Raw genomic sequence first — 17,734 nt, 5'->3', positions numbered from 1 at the left:
GACATGAGGTCCCATTAGAAACTTTTTTTGAAAACATTTCCAACCTAAAACAACTGTACTTTTTGGAGTTCCGTTCGTTCCCGGGACCCAGTCTTGATGCTGGTGAAGTCCTTTCAGACCTGGCAGTGACTTCACTTTTCAGGGCCGGCACCAAGACGGGAGGGGCACTGAGCAGGAACGAGGGCTTGGCAGTCCAGGCCGTGGCCCCGCTTCCTTTCTCTTACAGTGATGGGAAAGACTCGGACGATCATCCAGGCTTCTTCAGGGCTCCTTAGAACATCCTCTGATCCCGTGTCCTATAGTAACATGCACATCCTAATTCCGTATAATGAGGTTGACTCTGGGAAGGGGCCTTGGACATGAGGCGGCGTTTAATCTTACTGTCCGTGATAATGTTTCAATCCTGCAGGAATGCTATGTACTACTACTTCTTTATATATTTACAGATTGCTTTGTCTTTTAAAATAATTATTTTTCTTCTACAATTTTATGCAAAATATGTAAATAGCAACTTAATGGAGTATGCAAAGCAAGAAAATTGAGACACACTGTTTCATCAGTTCTCTGTGGTGAAAGCTACTTAATGGGGTCTTGTGATAGGTAATATTACATCATTAAAAAGTAGTGAGAACTGCTGGGAAATGATGCAATGTCAGCTTGAAGAACAGTGTCTAGATTTCTCCCACTGAGAGGGCAGGGCCCCTGCTTCTCCCACTGTCATTGTGAAAGCAGAGTGCTGAGGTCAATGTCAACTTGTCAGTCACACCTATGAAGTGACAAGACGGCCCAGGAAGGAGAAAGGAGGCGCAGTAACTCAGCCAGGTGCCGATCACTTCTTAGTTCAAGGAGAGTACGCAAGTGCTTCTAAAGAAACCTTCTCAAAATCTCCCTCAGGGATGGGAGGGCAATCTGGCTGTGACATCTGTCACCCCACTGATCGCCAGGGTGGATTTGGCTGATCTGGCTGACACCCTCACCACGGCGACTTGTGCATCCCTCCCAAAGCTGCGCACTGGGTCGTAGGGGATGACCTTCCCCTATAGAGGAGGACCGTTCTTCGGTCAAGGGTATACGAGTAGCAGCGCTCCCCTGCTAGGATCTCCAAACAAGCTGTCAACGTCCATGTGTAGGAGAACGTAGGGTAGTCAAACTTCCAAGATTCCAGACACCTCCAAATGAGGTGCTGCATGTGCCAGTCTGCCTTTCTTTAAAAAAAACAAACAGGGCCCCTGGGTGGCTCAGTTGGTTAAGCGACTGCCTTCGGCTCAGGTCATGATCCTGGAGTCCCAGGATCGAGTCCTGCATCAGGCTTCCTGCTCAGCGAGGAACCTGCTTCTCCCTCTGGCCCAACCCCCTCTCATGTGCGCTCTCTCTCTCTCTTTCTCTCACATTCTCACTCTCTCAAAATAAATAAATAAATCTTTAAAAAAACAAACAAACCCAAATCTCCCTCAGGGGGTCTGGAGGCTGGCTGTCTCCCAGTCTTTACCCACTCTAAACGGTGATGCCACAAGTTCTGAAACTAATCTGATTTACCTGTTTCAATTTGCAGTATCTCTCATCACGTTCTGTCTTTAAAACAAGTCTGAAAAAGGTGCTCTGTACCCATCACCCAGAAGTGAAACTTGACAGCTAGTGTTGAAGCTACCTGTATGACGGTAGTTTACTTCAGAGCAGTACGCTGTGAACATTCTGGGTCAGGTGTCTGGGCCCAGAGTTTCTCTAGGCTGTGTATACTTGGGAGTAAAATAGCTGCGTCATAGACAAGAGCATCTTCACCTTTCCTGGGTATGCCATATGGCTCTGACAGTGGGTACGCCATCGTACACTCACGCAGGAGAATACAAGAGTTCCCGTGCTCTGCGTCCTCATGCAATTCTTGGTATTGTCAGAATTCATCACTTTGGCCGATCTGAGGCGTGTCAGTGCTAGTTCATCACGGTCTCTGGTTACCACTGAGGGAAAGCATCTTTTTGTAATTACTGACCCTGCAGCGCTGTTTTCTTCTTCTTTGGATCACTTTCTTTTGCCTATTTAGTCATTGGACTATTTGTTTTTTTCTTATTATCAGAAGTCCTTCAGATCCTAATTATCTTTTTCCTGGCTGTATTTTCCCTTTTCCAGTTGTTTACTGCATCTTTGTATACATTCAGGTTAGTAAGTTAAAGGCAGTCAAATGTATCCATCTTTTCTCGGGGATTTGTAGTTTTTGTCTTAAGTCATCTTTCTCTTCTCCACAGTCATAAAGACATCTCACAGTATAGTTTTAAGTCTTATTTTTAGGTCTTTTCTTGCACCTGAAATTGATTTTGGTGTATGATACGGGCTAGAGGTCTGATTTTTTTTTCATTACTGATAACGAGTTGCCCTAGCACCATCTATCTTACTTTCTCCAACTGAAAGTTTTCATGTGCAGGGGGATAACCTGAATTTCTAGTCTCTTCTCTTGGCTTACACACTTATTTCTGTACTGATCCCACACTGCCTTGATTAGCGTAGCTTTATAATGAATACTGAAGTATGGCTAATGGAGTCTCCCAACTTTCTTCTTCCAGAGTTTGATGGTTATTCCTGGCTTTTCGATCTTCACAAATGTTAGCATTAACTTGACAAACGTCACGCACACAATTCTATTTTAAGTTTTATTGGAATTATTTTTCATTTATCGATAAATTGGGAGAATACAACAATTGAGGAACAAAATTTCTGTGCGTGATCGAGTTTTCCATAAACATAATATCTGTCTCCGTTTACGTAGAACTTTTTAACTGCTTTCATTAATTTAAAAATTTTGTCCAAAAGATCCTGTACATCTTATATAAGATTTGCTTCTAGGAACCCTATATTTTGTGTTGATATTGTAAATTGCACCTTCTAAAAGCTTCAGTTTTCTGAGCTCTTTGGTGGCATGTAGATAGACATAAAATTGATTTAAGTATATTATATCAATATATTGCAAAATGCTCTTATTGTGTCTAGGAGGGAGGGGTAGAGGGAGAGAGAATCTTGAGCATGTGGAGCCCCATGTGGGGCTTGATCTCACAACCCTGAGATCATGACCTAAGCCGAAACCAAGAGTCAGACACTTAACCGGCCGAGCCATCCCGGCGCCCCGCTTTTATTGTTCCTAAGAAATGTGAGTGTAGATTCGCTTGGGTTTTCTATAGCAAGTCATATATTTGATGGTAATTAAGTTTTCTTTCTTCTTCACTCATAACAAATTGGAATGTGCTTTGTTATAACTAACTGAAACAGGACGTTTAAAGAAGCCTGTTTCTTTTTTCCTCATGTAACAAAGTACAGGGTAAGTAGTTCCAGGGCATGGCTTCTGTGGTTCCATCAGCCTTTGCCCTAAAATCGTAAGAGATTGCAACTTCAGCCCCTCAGGTCCCCCGTTCAGCATCAGGACAAACGAAAGGGCAGAGGGGAGGATGGGGTAGCACATGTAGCAGGAAAGCAAGGCTTTAGGGATTCCACTGTTTCCAGAAATCCTTCCTGCATCTAGTCTTTGGCCTCAATGGCCGGAACTACCCAGCAGCCACCCTCACTGCAGAAGAGGCTGGGATGGGCAGTTTTGTATCTGAAGGCATGGACGTCCCAAGTGAAACCGAGGTTCTCTCAGGGAGGAAGAAGAGAATCAGTAGGACTCTGCTCTTCTATCAAGAAATGTCTTTTCTTTGTCCACCGTCTTGATGAACAGTTTAGCTACACATATAGAATAAAATCTTATTTTCCCTCTCTGTTGGCCATATTCTTAGGGGTTTCTGTTGTAGCTGTTGAAGAATCTGCAGTTAAGCAAACTAACTCTTATGCATTTATAATCATCCTTAACTCTGTCTTTTAGACTTCATTTTTCTTTGATGTCCTAAAGTTTTACTACCATATGCGTAAGTGTAACCTTTCTTTTATTCTAGTTGGTTTTCCTTCACCCTGATAAGTGGTATAGTTTATCGCTTGCGTAAATTTTTCAGATATCCCCATTTTTCAGATAAGGACACATGGTAATTCCAACCTTTAGGCAGTGATTTGCCTAAATTCTCATCATTAGGGATTGATGCACTCAAAATTTGAATTCAAGTCTTTAATGCTCTTTTTCCTTGTTTCCAGTTAGTAAATGAAAGACTTGCCATAAAAAGTTGTTGTTAAGTTCATGTTAAAAAGAAATCACTAAAATGAATTTGGGATAAAGAGAAGAAAACAAGGGGAAGGCACATATATGGGGAAAGCAAGAAATGGAAAGGCTTAGGAAGAAGAACTTAAATTCTCTGGGATGGAGCTCTTAACTTCTTTACACTTTGGCCTAAGAAAATATCGAATGGAATTGCCTTCCATTTGCCCAATCCTCTTATTTGTAACACTCAAATTGAGTGTGAAATTATGCATTCATTGTTCCTTCTTTTATGCTTTTTCAAAGTATAGAAATAAATGACAGAATGAAATAATTTCATAGCTCTGACTGAAAGAGACTCAAATCTAACCCAAGTGATATATTTCTGAAGGGAAGAAATTAAGAGAAAACCATTTGAAAAGATTTTTCATCTCAGTGGAAAATAATTTATAGAAGTGTGTACAGGTACCAAGATTTTCTGCAGGAGTTCTCTGTGAGGATTTTTAAGTGCCAGCCTAACAAGGGAACAGCTTATGGATCTATAAAACTACACTTGGTAAAAACGCAGTTTCAGTGAGAAGCACCCTTAATTCTCACTCCATGACGACTCAAAGCGATTCTGGTCGGTTAGCGTTTTAAGTCTGGAGTGCAGGGGAGGGGTCCGTGCTAGAGAGAGAAGTTTGGGACTTGTTGGCTTATAGGTGTCATGGTTCAACAACAGCTATGCCCACTTGGGTTATAACCTTTTGTGAGCTAATGCCACTAATGTGTGGCATTCAGGTATCTTTATTATTATTTTTTAATTATTACTTGTCTAGTCCAGTGCTTAAAAAATGGCACTCTGAATCTGTGACATCAGTATTTCCTGTTTGATTCGAGGACAGTATCTTTTGTACCTTTTTCTTTTTTAAGAATGATTGATTTATTTTAGAGAGAGAGTGAGTGCGCAGTGGGGAGGGGCAGAGGGAGAGAGAGTCTTAAGCAGACTCTGTACCGAGTGTGGAGCTCAGTGCAGGGGTCGATCTTAGGATCCTGAGATCATGACCTAAGCCAACGAGAGTCGGATGCTTAACCGACTGCGCCACCCAGCAGGCGCCCCAGTGTCTTTTGTATCTTCATTCTTTGATAACTGGTGACCCAATTTGAATTGAATTAAAGATATTATTAAAATTTTTACATAAAACACATGTGTTAGAGATCAAAGGTGATAATCAGGATGGCTTTTTTTTTTTTTTTGCCTCTGTCTTCCCCAAAGGAAGCTGTTAGTGAAAGTTTTCCACCCCTAAACCATTTTCTTGAGTTTAGAAACAGGTGAAATGACTGTATTTCATCATATTTAAGATGTCATCGATTATAAGATGCATAATTATTTTATGTTCACTAAGAAAAAAATACTAATTTAATTGCAGAGATGAGGGGGAAATGTACACGTTAGAAATGATAAAATGTGGTAGATCAAATAGCACAGAACTTAATTATCAAATTATATGCAGAGACATAATTTGTTTATATAATTTGTTTAATTTATTGACCTCTAAGAAGTCAGCTAGGATTCTGATAAGGACCATGTCGATTCAGCCGATCAGTTTGAGAAGTAAATCCATCTTATGCCAGTGTTAAATATTCCAACACATGAACCTGGGATACTTTCATTTAGATCTTTAATTTCTTTCAACAAAGTCTTGCTGTTTTCATATTCTAAGCTTTTACTTCTTTTGTTAAATTTGTTCCAAAGTATTGTATTGTTTTGATACTATTGTGAATGGAATTCTCTTCTTAATTTCATTTTTAGGTTGTTCATTGCAAGTGTATAGAAATAGAATTGGTTTTTGTATAAATTGATCTTGTATCCTACAACCTTGCTGAATTCATTTATTAGTACTACTGGTGTTTTAGTGAATTTCTTAGCACTTTTTAAATATTCAAGATCATGTCCTCTGCAAATGGATGTGGATTCTCTTGTTTCTTTTTCTGGCCAAATTGTCCTGGCTAGAACCTCAAATAATACTGAAAGCAGCAAGTGTGGACGTCCTTGTCGTGTTCCTGTCTGGGATGGAAAGCATCCAGGCGTTCACCATATATATGATGCTCGCTGTTGGGTTTTTCATAGATGTCTTTTATCAGATTGAGGACCTTTCATTCTAGTCATAGTTTGTTGAGTGTTTTTTATCGTGAAATAGCATGGATTTTGTTTTTGTTAATTTTGTCTTGAGATGATCATGTGATTTTTGTGTGTGTTTTTTTTTTTTTAATTCTATTGATATAGTGTATAACATTAGTTGGATTATGGATGTTAAACCAAACTTGCATCTTTGGGACAAACCTCACCTGGTCATGATGTATAGTTCTTTTTATATATTCCTGGATTCTGTTTTCTATTTTGTTGAGGACTTTTGTATCCATATCCTAAGATAAATTGTTTCATAGGGTTTTTTTGTTTTGTTTTGCTTTGTGATGTCTTTGACTGGTTTTAGTGTCAGGATAATACTGCTACCTGGTCTTGAAGTCTAGGCATTCAAGAGGGAAACTCCAGGGAACTCCAAGGCAACAAAAGCAAGACACAAGGGAAGCAGGTCTAGCAGGCAGGATGAAGACTCCGGAAGGACAAAGCGTAGAGGGAACTCTGGTTGTGGGAGATAACCTGGCGTATGTTCTGATCCAAAGACAGGTGGTGTCTTGCACCTTAGCCCTCTTTTGTCTGCCTACTGCCGCAAAGAGAAGAGAGGGGAGGGAAGGTGAACTACAGGGCCATCTTGTTTCTAATTAAAAAACAGCAGGGGCTAGCTGGCCCTTTAGAGGAGTATAGATCACTGAACATTGAAGCAAGCACAACTTTATGGGGAAGAAGTTGCATTTACGTGAAAATTATATACAATATCCTATAAGTGTTCTTTTAAAAAATCACATGTCTCTACACATGGACAGGAGAAATTTTCTCCCTTCTGTATGTAGTTAGCCATCAATGACTTTCAGTCTCCATGGCTTTATATGATTAATTTAGAAAAGTCATTAATGTTTTCATAGCCCATTTTTATTTATAAATGGAAAGTGCTAGCTATAAATTTCAGTATTGATTTTTCTTCATTAATAGTTTTCCAGTAAGAATCTTTTCAAACCTCAGAAGTAAAAAGTTCACTTACAAATTTATGTAAATTTAAATGTGTGGTGCAGGGGTGAAAGATGTGTTTCTCATAATAGCCATACCTATAATACTACATTTATATTATCTATATAATTTAGGATCATAATTGCAAATAAATATTTTCACAGAGGTTTTTCAAGGAGGCCTTACATTTCTATTTATAGAGTACTGAATATTTCCAAGTATTTGGTAAAACTTTAAAATGTAATAGTGTGTACCAGTTTCATTACTCTAGGCTGCATTGAGTGATTTCTTATGCTTTGGACTACATTATGGGAATAGCAGAATATTACTTTCTTTATTAGTAGGATTTATTAAAAAAAAGAAGTCTTGTTGATACTACATCTTGTTTTTTTTTTTTAATGCATTCTATATAGTATGCCAGCAAATGACAATTTCCATGACGAATGGGCCGGACTGTGTGAATGCTATCTCCTTTACTTAGATTCTAGAAAAATTATACTATCATAATGTCAAGATGACAGTATCACAATAATGTCATCAGTTGTTGAGACCTATGATTTTTAAGTGAAATAACTAACATCTAAAAACGACTTTCAAAAATAAGTAAGTAAATAAAAATGACTTCACAAACCACACGGCTTCCTGGAGCCAGAGCTGACCTAAAACTCAGGTGTCTCAGCTCCTAGCACAGAACTTTCTCCTCCTCGCACAGCAGGAAATTTTGATGTTTGATAACAGATCTAAATATAGTTAAAGATAGATAAACCTAAAGTGAGTGATGTTTGACAGATTAAAAAATAACCATATTTGTTAAATTTTTCATGATGTAAGTTTTCAAGTGTATCAGTTTCAAATTGCTACCGGAACAAATTACTACAAACTAGTGGCCTAAGCAGTGCATCTATTATCTTATAAGTTCTGGAGGCTGGAGTCCTAAATGGGGCTTAAAAAAGCAAAAATCAAGGTATTGACAGAGCTGCCTTCCTCCTGGAAGCTCCAATGGAGAATCCTTTGCTCACCATTTCCAGCTTCCGGAGGCTGCGCACACTTCTTGACCATGATTCCTTCCGCCATCTTCAGGCTAGCAGCATAGCATCATCGCCCCTCTCTCTCTGACCTCTGCTTCCATTGTTCTCTCTTCCTCCAACGCTGACTCTGTAGCTTCCTGCTTTTAAGGAATTTGTGATTACACTGGGACCACCTGAATGATCCAGGATAACCCCATCTCAGAATTTTGATTTAATCACACCTTGCAAAACTCCTCCTGCCATATAAGTGATTGATTCACAGGCTCCAGGGATTACAGTGTAGACATTGTGGGGGGGCCATTATTCAGCCTCCCGTATCAGGTTTGTACTCAGTGAATTAAATAATTTTCTGAAATAATACTTAATATAGTAATTAGATCATTGAATCTTTACAGTTACCCTGAAAACTAACGTGTGAAGACTTGTTTATATTGCCGTTGAGAAATTGAATTTCAGTGTTGTCATTCATCTGGCCACAGATAACTTGTGATAAAGACTCAAGACAAAATAAAAACAAAACAAATTGTGTGAGCACAATTTATTTGGTGTCCACAAAGGAGAAGAACGAGGGTAACAATTTCCATCCATCTGTTTTCTGTTCTCCAAGGATTGTCGTCAGGTTTAGCCAAGTCCATATTCTGATCCGTGAGAACCACACAGGAAGTCCGACTTGCACAGGCCAGAGCCAGAAGCTCCAGTCGGCTGGAGGGTTGTAAGCAGTCTCTTATTAGACATATTTGGTTTTTTTTTTAATCCTTTTTATATTTCTTACCTTGTTTAGCCTTTGAAGCTCTACTTACATGAAGAAACTGAGAGTTTCTATCAAAAACAGGCAAAAGTGGCACCTGGGTGTTTCAGTTTTTTGAGTGTCTGACCTTGATTTTGGCTCAGGTCATAATCTCTGGGTTGTGAGATCGAGCCCCATGTTGGGCTCTATGCTTAGCTTGCAGAGTCTGCTTGAGATTCTCTCTCTCCTCCCCTAAAATAAATAAATAAATCTTAAAAAAAAACAGACAACAATCTGATGTGTGATTAAAATGGTGAAAACACAAAAGGCCGAAAATTTGACTCTTCCTTATATTGCTTTTATAGCCACATATTATTAGTCTCAGGGCTCTAAAGGTCATTAAAGATCAAGTAGGTAGTAATGAATTAACTGAGCACACCTACACCATCAAACTACTAGTTTATTTATGCCTCTCTTGCTGTTATTTCTACCCCTTACACACACACACACACACACACACCCCTACACCTGTACCACACTCACATGCTTGTACCATGAGATATTACAAGTTTGAGTTTTCTTAGCATGTACCTAGATTTGGTCAGTCAGGGGTTATAGACCACAAAACGGCCACTTTCGTTAAGTTCTGAACGTTAGTGCTGAGGAATCGTTGCACAAAATGACAATCCTGGGAAACTCTAGGACCCAGCTTTTATGAAGAAGGCAAAGTTAGTGGTGGTTTTGGTAAGCAGTAGATATTATTTCTCTGGAGAGAAAAGTACAAAGAGGAGCAAGATTATTTTTAGACTTTGTCATTGAGAAGGATTTTCAAATATTCTGTTTATAAGCCAGTATTATATTTTCAGACATTTAAAGTTAATAACATATGGCCTACTACAAACCTGTATTAAAAATATATTTCATTAACTCAGCTCTGGTTCTGTTTTCTGTGTTGTAGGATTTGAACCAGACATGAATGATTTTTCTTCTCTTAAGGCCTTGCCCTTTTGTGATTCTCCTGAGAGCACGAGGAACCAACAATAATTTACTATATGCCATAATCATCCTGTTTTGTTTTTAGAAAACTCCCTACAACCTGACAACACACATTTATTATGGTTGATTCTAGGCATTTAAATATGAAAACAATTAATGTGCATTTGTAGGGAATATGACAAATGGGAATTTGCGAGCAGACCAGTTTTTCACTGACCTGCATTCAAGAACACTATTATAACTCAGGTTTGCCTCCCCAGTTTTTAAATGAGTTGATTTCCTAGTATTTATGTGGGCAGGTTGACGGATGAGAATGACTTCGGTGTAAGCTCAAGAGTCCCCTTCCACTTCCCCTCCTCCAGGTTGCACTTTTGTGCTGATTCAGATGTGCGCTCTGTGCATTCAACCATCTAGCTAATATACTGAGACAAGAAAGCAATAACTTGTGGTCATTACATGAATTGTAGAGAAAGAATCAAGGGGTGCAGGTGAATAAACTTTTACTGTGGGAATAGCTCACAGGGTATAATTTCCTACTGAGTCCAAATAATCATACTCTGCATTGTGAATAGCACCTTCATGGATCCCATCTCTCTTTTCTCTACACTCACTGTCATTCAGATTTAACGTCAACCCTCTTACTAATGCAGAGTATTATTATCCCCATTTTATAGATGAGGAAACTGAGTCACAGGATGTTAAATGAATTGTCCAAGTTCATATTTCCTGAGTCCTGAGTTCATATTTCCTGAATTGTCCAAGTTCATATTTCCTGAGTCCTCATAGTTCCTGATTCAACCCTAATAAATGTGTGTTGTCAGGTTGTAGGGAGTTTTCTAAAAACAAAACAGGATGATTATGGCATATGGTAAATTACTGTTGGTTCCTTGTGCTCTCAGCACATCGGATGGATCCATCACTGATGATTTGCATAACTGTTTTTAAAAGCTTTGGACAGAGTGAGGGGCACCTGGGTGGCTCAGTCGTTAAGCGTCTGCCTTCGGCTCAGGTCATGATCCCAGGGTCCTGGGATCGAGCCCTGCGTTGGGTTCCCTGCTCAGCAGGAAGCCTGCTTCTCCCTCTTCCACTCCCCCTGCTTATATTCCCTCTCTCGCTGTCTCTCTCTGTGTCAAATAAATAAAATCTTAAAAAAAAAAAAAAACTTTGGACAGAGTGAAATATCCTATCTCAAACTCCTTTCTCTAAATGAAGGAATTTTCCTTGTAATTGGGCAACATCAAAGACGAAGGAGATAGAAATTAACATCTTAGCAATTAAAATCCTGCTGCAAGCCCCACCTAAGACACTTCTCTCCACTCTGTAAGACCCAAATCACACGGTAGAACCCACACAGCTCTGTAGAGTGGGTAATTCAGGTGTAATTTATGCTCACCGTGATAGGATTTCTGGGTGATTATAAACCAAATGTCAGTGACCATGGTTCTCAAGATACTTGTAATAAAGAGTCAACGGGGAAAAAAAGATTTATTTAGCACTCACAAGGGAGGATAAATGGTTAAAACGGAATTTTTGAGTGTCTACAGATTAAAGGATGAAAAAGAAAGAAGAGTGATAGAAGGGCAGGATGGCTTAGTTGCAGGAGGTTTAGATCGCGCGCAGTTTTCCCAGCAGTGAGCGGCCACTCTGTCCTCTAGATTGCTTGGAGGCCAAATTGTGAAAAGGTGTAAAATATTTGGAGAATGCTAGGCTTAAATTAAAAGAAGGGGAGATCAAACTGGGGAAATGTCCAGTATGCAGACTAAAATAGAAGCCTCCACGTAAAAGGGCTTTTCTATCTAACCGTGTACCACAAATGAAGTTTGTGAAGAAACATTTACTTTTTTTTTGGTTGTAGTTCAAGGGAAACTCAGGATACAAATTACGTAGAGAGGAGGTAAGTTCTCAAGCTTAATTACGCATCAGGGAACTACGCTGTAGTCTTTTTCCTCTTCCAGAGAGGGGAATAAGATTGAACTAGCGAGAGAAGGTAGAAATCCTCTGGCTCTGAGATTTAAAAACAGCCAGAAGAGGGACAAATCAATGCTTTAAACCCCTTGACAAAACAAGTCTCTGGAGATTATTATATAACATATAACTTACCTTCTTTCTCTACAGTTTGTACCTTGAATTTTCCTTGAAGTGCAGCAGAAAAACATACGCACCTGTTTACTTCGGTTAATAAGGTGGAGGAAAGAGGACAGTACAGTAGGGTTCAGATTCTGACTCTAAAATGAGGGGGTTCCATGGTACTGGGACACCATTCGGACTCCTCACCTGAGGATTCGTAGATGATGTCAAGAGTTTCTTCCGTTTGAACACGGGCTGCTGAAGCCACAGAGAAACGGAGGAGTCCAGATTATAAATGCCAACCACTTAGATTTTCACAGAGACCTCCATCTCCTCACTTCCTTACGTGCTGGTCATCAGGAGAAGCATTAACTGGACCAGAATCCGGGGGTGTTTGTTCGAAAGCTGTGTCAGGGGCTGGCGTTGCGTTGTGCGGACCCGTCTCGCAGAGGTTTCCCGGGATGTGGTTCACTGTAGGAAAGGGCTTGGAACATCGCGGGGGAGGACGTCCTGTGGCATCACTAGAGCTGGTAATCTCCTGCTGAGGGCCCTCACTCTTCAGAAGTTCACAGCGAAGCCAGGAATGGGAAATAATTACCATTCCTCATTTATACTGAGACAGAGTTGAAGCTCAATTCAATAAATTGTTCTTTGATAAAGATTCGTTAGCAGTATTGCTGTCTCTCAGAAGCCCTCGTGCCCATGTCACACTTTGGCTCCCTTCTCAGAAGTTTAATTGCAAGGATCACTTTGGGCAAATCCCACTGGCCTTTTCGACTCATCTGCTTTCTAGACCCATTTAATTGCAAATTAACAACCTGTCTCTCTCAACTATCCCTAAATCTGGTTTTTCCTTCTGCGTGTGTGTATATATGTGTGTGTGTGTGTTAAAGAATGTGCTTAGAAAAAAAAAAAAAAAAGTTATCCAAGCAAGAAGGCTTTCTGATTTTTTTTAAAAGCCAGCTACAACTGATAACCAACTTTTATTTTTAGCCATTTAAAAAAAATTATTTGCGCTGTATTAGTGGCAGTTTAAATGTGGCATGTAATTAGGAAAAATACAAATTTACACCTGTGGTGTTTTCAATTGACCTGTATCCCACCAAAGGCTGATATGGGTTAGACAAGGATAAAGCAGTTTTATTTCTTACAGCCTTACCTGGTACATGCTAATTCTATGTGAATTACCTAAATAACTTTCACCCCCTATAGAAGGATGGGACAGATCCATGACTCACGGGGAAATCTGGTTTGTGCTTGTTGGACAAAGTAGGTAAGGACAGTGATACTGGCTTCAGTCTCATCCTGGTTCTGTGGTGATTCCAATATAAATATGAGCACTGGTCTCATCTACCCCAAGTTTTCAGTTCTCTTTTGTTTGAAATGAGTGACTTTGAACGAAATCATCTCAGTCTCTTTCATCTCTAGTGTTCGCCCTCTTTCATAGCAGACTTGTACTCTTTTGCTCTTCCCTCCTCAATGCCTGTGAAAAGCACTCGAGGTCCAGTGCGCATGCCTTCTCCCCAAGACTTGAGCCCACCCCCCAGTATTTCCAGTGTGTGTTCTCCCTTGAACATCTTCCCCTGTCTCCCACTGATCTTACTCCTCTCCAAGGGCCACTTCAAATCATGTCCTTTGTGAAACTTTCCTACAAAATGTGATTTCTCTTTCCTTTGAATTCCAAAAGTGGGCTGTGCGGCCCTTCTGTGTATTTACCTGTGAGCATCTTTGTGCAGATTTCTTACTCCCTTTACTAGAATGCATTCGCCTCAAGGATTTGGTGCCTGTTACCTGCAATGCCTCCTACGAGGCCTAGAATCGTGCCTTGCATATTTTGTCATTAGCAACCTCGTTTAAATCAGCATGTGCGTTTTCTCCACATGAATTTTGTAACAGAGTCAACTGCACTACAGTGAAAGATGTTGAAGCAAGAGTTCTTTATCATAAACCTTTAAAACAATTAGGATAGTAAAGGAGAAGTTGAATTTTAATGGTGAAAATAGCTATAAAGTCTGCCAGGAGTTGATAAGGCTTAAAGTGCTGCCATTCAGAATGTGATTATAACCAGAGACAGTTTTGAGTGTGAGCGAGTGTGTGTTGGAGAGGGGCCTACCTAGGGATGGTCCATGGAGGCCTGAATTTCGAAATCTCACCGTACGGTGGACTTGGGGTTTTAAAGGAACTCACTGTTCCCCTAGATGAGTTCTCTTGCCCATTTCTTTACTGCCGTGAATATGAGGCAAGGTCTAAAACATTTCTTTTGTTTGTTTGTTCCCCTGCCCCTTTTTTTAAAGATTTATGTATTTATTTTAGAGAGAGCACACATAGGGATCTCCAGCAGACTCGCACACGGGAGAGCGCCCAGGATTCTCAAGCAGACTCACCACTGAGCGCAGAGCCCTACAGGAGGTGCCCTCACCACCCTGATATCTGACCTGAGCTGAAATCAACTTCACTGTCACCCAGGCACCCCTGGTTCCCTTTTTATAGATGTTGAAAATCATATAAAACTATAATTTGAGAACAAGTATCATTATAAAAACAAAGGCAGATGAAATTGGTTCTCTCATTGTGTGTCTGTTCATGAAACTTAGATTGGCTTTGCAAAAAGAGAGAAAACAAAGAACTCGTAGTTCTGCTTTCCTGAGTCCTACAGGGCGTTCTTACAGTACCATGTAAGTGTGAAAAGGGCATTCATGTTTGTCCCGCCTGTTTTGTATCTCTATTTTATCCACTTACCTAGACTGTAGATGTCTTTAGTTTGTGGGCCCCCTTAGGTTTTGTTCCCGTCCTACTTGGTAAAATCCTTAACACTGGACATTCAAATGACTTGATTAATAATAGGACTCCTTATCAAAGTTGCTCTGTCTTTTTCATATTCAGAGCTTCCACATTTCTCTAGCATTGTCAGCTGCAAGTAACTAGTGAAGTTATTACTTAGCCTTGGAAACAAGCTTATTTACAGTTTGGTAAAAAATAGTGGATTCTGGGAAAAAGGCAAAGAAGGTACAGTGAGCGAGGAAGAGGAAAGCATTGTATAGGTTATCTGAAAAAGATGCTGCCATTTAAAGAGAGAATAATCAGTAGGATCGTATGCAAAAGAGAGTGAAATTGTTGGATTTCCCTGAAGGAATAATTTGGTCAGTCTTGAAAATGCAGAATGGTAGCAGCCTAGTAGGGATGGAAGCCAGATTTCTGTTTCTACAGGTGATCAGAAGGGAGTTTTGAGTGCATACTGAGAGCACAATGGCAGCAGATACATTAACCTTCGTAAAAGACGTTTATCAGTGATTCAAGAAAAACTATAGGTATGGAGTTTGGTTACCAAGGCGACCTTTATGTCCAAGATGTAAAAGAAGTTTGTCTATGTTGAAAATCAAAGAGACCTGAGAAACTGCAGAGATCCAGGGAGAAATTTCCATTGGGAGAAATGGCAGACAGGCGGGGACAGTGTGCAGGTGCCATCCCTGAGGAGGCTGGAAGGTGGGGTCCAGAGTAGAGGTGGGGGGCTTTTAGGAGAGGTATGTTTAGCTCCACCTTCAAAACCAGAAACAGAGATCAAAATGAGAGGTGTGGCCTTAGGTATTAAGGCGAAGACACTTCTGGATGAAGGCACGAATCATAAGTGGCGTGAGTCTTTATCAGTAAGTCTGTCACAACATCAGCAGGTAAGGCACTGGGTATAAGATTGATTTAGAAAGTTTAAAATACCTATCAAGGAGAGGCTGTTAAAACAATAAGTAACTTCTGGACAAATTTCAGACCACAGCAAGGACTCGTTGTTGAGGATCCCTCAGTTCTGACTCAGTTCTTCTGGGGAACAGTGCACAGGGTGGATTGGGGCTGGTGACCATGGGCACTGTAGCCTCGGGCACTGGTGACCACGGGCACTGTAGCAGCAGCTCTGAAGTCTCCATCGGACGTAAATTCTACCACAAGTAATCTGTAACTGTGTGTAAGTGTTAATGATTTTGACTGATCCAAAAAAGTTCACTAAAGCAGGTTAAAGGTCACTTGTTTTTTTTTTAAGATTTTATTTATTTACTTGACATAGAGAGCACAAGCAGGGGGAGCAGCAGGCAGGGGGAGAGGGAGAAGCCGGCTCCCATCTGAGCAGGGAGCCCAACGAGGGGCTCAATCACAGAACCCCGGGCTCATGAGCTGAGCCCGAGGCAGCTGCTTAACTACTGAGCCAGCCAGGCGCCCCTAGAGGTCACTCTTAAAATAATGTCTCACTGGCAATTCAGTATGCTTACTTAGCCTGAGAGGTCACTGTGGATTAGGTTCAGGGCTATGGGTCCCGGATGTACTTACACCATCAGGTCTTGGTACCTCGTGCCATGTGCAGGGCTGTTACCATTTTACCATTAATGCTTATGGCAATCACATATTATTTCGAATGTCACTGTTTAAATTTTACAGTTCGCTGTGTTTTCTGTTTAATTTTACCCATAAACATATTTTTTAATGAAGAAAGTATGAATAGAAGAAAATGCTGGTAGTACCTCACTATTACACTTGCACCTAAGCAATCTGAAAACTGTGGCTGGGCGGAGGGTGGGGTAACACTGTCCTGAAGTCAGGATTAGCCAAACAAATTTAAGACAAGTTTGTTACCTAGAAGTCAACTGATTCATTTTGCCAACTTCGTTTCTCATTAAGAAAATGCCCCTCTCTGCTTGGTCTGCTTCTGAGTCCCCTTCTATCTGTCAGCTCAGTGATCTAATGGCAACTGATAACTTTAAATAGGTCTGAATGCCATTGCTTCTCAAATGTGTATCTCCACCCGGACCTTTAATGACTTGCCCTCACATTTAGAATAAACTCCTTGCTCCTGTCTGTGCTGATTGTCCTGCCTGCTCCAGATTCTGGCCTTCACCAGGCTGCCCTTGGAGTTCCTGTCTTGGGTTCTTTGCACTTGCTTTTCCCTCTGCTTGGAATGCTAATCCTCGTATCTTCCATGGCCCTCCCACATAGCATAATTCAGGTCTCAGCTTGGGTATTGCTTCTTTACGGAGACTCTTATCTAATAAGATCTAAATTAGCATCCCTGCCCTCCCCGACAAAGCACTCCAGCACTCGCCCTGTTCAGTTTTCTTCAGTGTAATCATCCTTGTTTGATACCATCTCATTAAATTATTGCTATCTGTCTTCCCCTCACAAAAGTTCAGCCTCATGAGAGCAGGGACTGTTGGCCTGTCTAGTTCTCTACTATATCTTGAACACTTAGCACGGTTCCTGCACAAAGTAAGCACTGAGCAAATACTTGCAGAATATGAACTTTCAGTGGGGTTGGGTCAGATGGCAAGTGCTAAAATTAAATCAGGAAAGAAGGATTAGCCTAAGACTTGGCCTTGTGAACCTCCTGTTCTAACTGCATCAGTAAGAATGGAAGGCTCAGCTGGGATTAGTTGTCCAAGGAGGAATTAGGAAGAGTGGACACAGCAGCAGAGTGGGAGGTTGACACGGAGTGGCTACAGTGGTGTGGCTGGAGGCCTATGTCAGACCAAAGACATTGTTTGAAAAAAGGTGGGGAGGGAGGAAGGGAGGGAGGGAGGGAGGGAGGCAGGGAGGGAGGAAGGGAGGAAGGGAGGAAGGGAGGAAGGGAGGAAGGGAGGAAGGAAGGAAGAAAGAAAGAAAGAAAGAAAGAAAGAAAGAAAGAAAGAGAGAGAGAGAGAGAGAGAGAGAGAGAGAGAGAGAGA

The 17,734-nt window shown here is 40.7% G+C and overlaps 1 protein-coding gene across 4 annotated transcripts in view; it reads left to right on the top strand.

Moving 5' to 3' along the window:
- TPK1 (thiamin pyrophosphokinase 1) overlaps positions 1 to 17,734 on the top strand; it is a 339,219-nt gene that overhangs the window by 241,869 nt on the left and 79,616 nt on the right. The window contains exon 9 of one of the 4 annotated variants that reach the window (XM_025854779.2): positions 14,346 to 14,561. The exons of the other annotated variants lie outside the window; for them this stretch is intronic. Within the exon in view, the coding sequence (XP_025710564.1) occupies positions 14,346 to 14,422 (77 nt within the window). The 3' untranslated portion in view covers positions 14,423 to 14,561. Of the gene's footprint in view, positions 1 to 14,345; positions 14,562 to 17,734 lie in introns of those variants that run through there. 4 annotated transcript variants of the gene reach the window in all.

The sequence above is a fragment of the Callorhinus ursinus genome, unplaced genomic scaffold (genome assembly GCF_003265705.2).
Source record: "Callorhinus ursinus isolate GAN/ISIS: 27379988/994484 unplaced genomic scaffold, GSC_fseal_2.0 scaffold12, whole genome shotgun sequence".
Taxonomy (NCBI): domain Eukaryota; kingdom Metazoa; phylum Chordata; class Mammalia; order Carnivora; family Otariidae; genus Callorhinus; species Callorhinus ursinus.
Note: the sequence above shows the minus strand (reverse complement) of the source record. Positions and strands in the feature narration are given on the sequence as shown.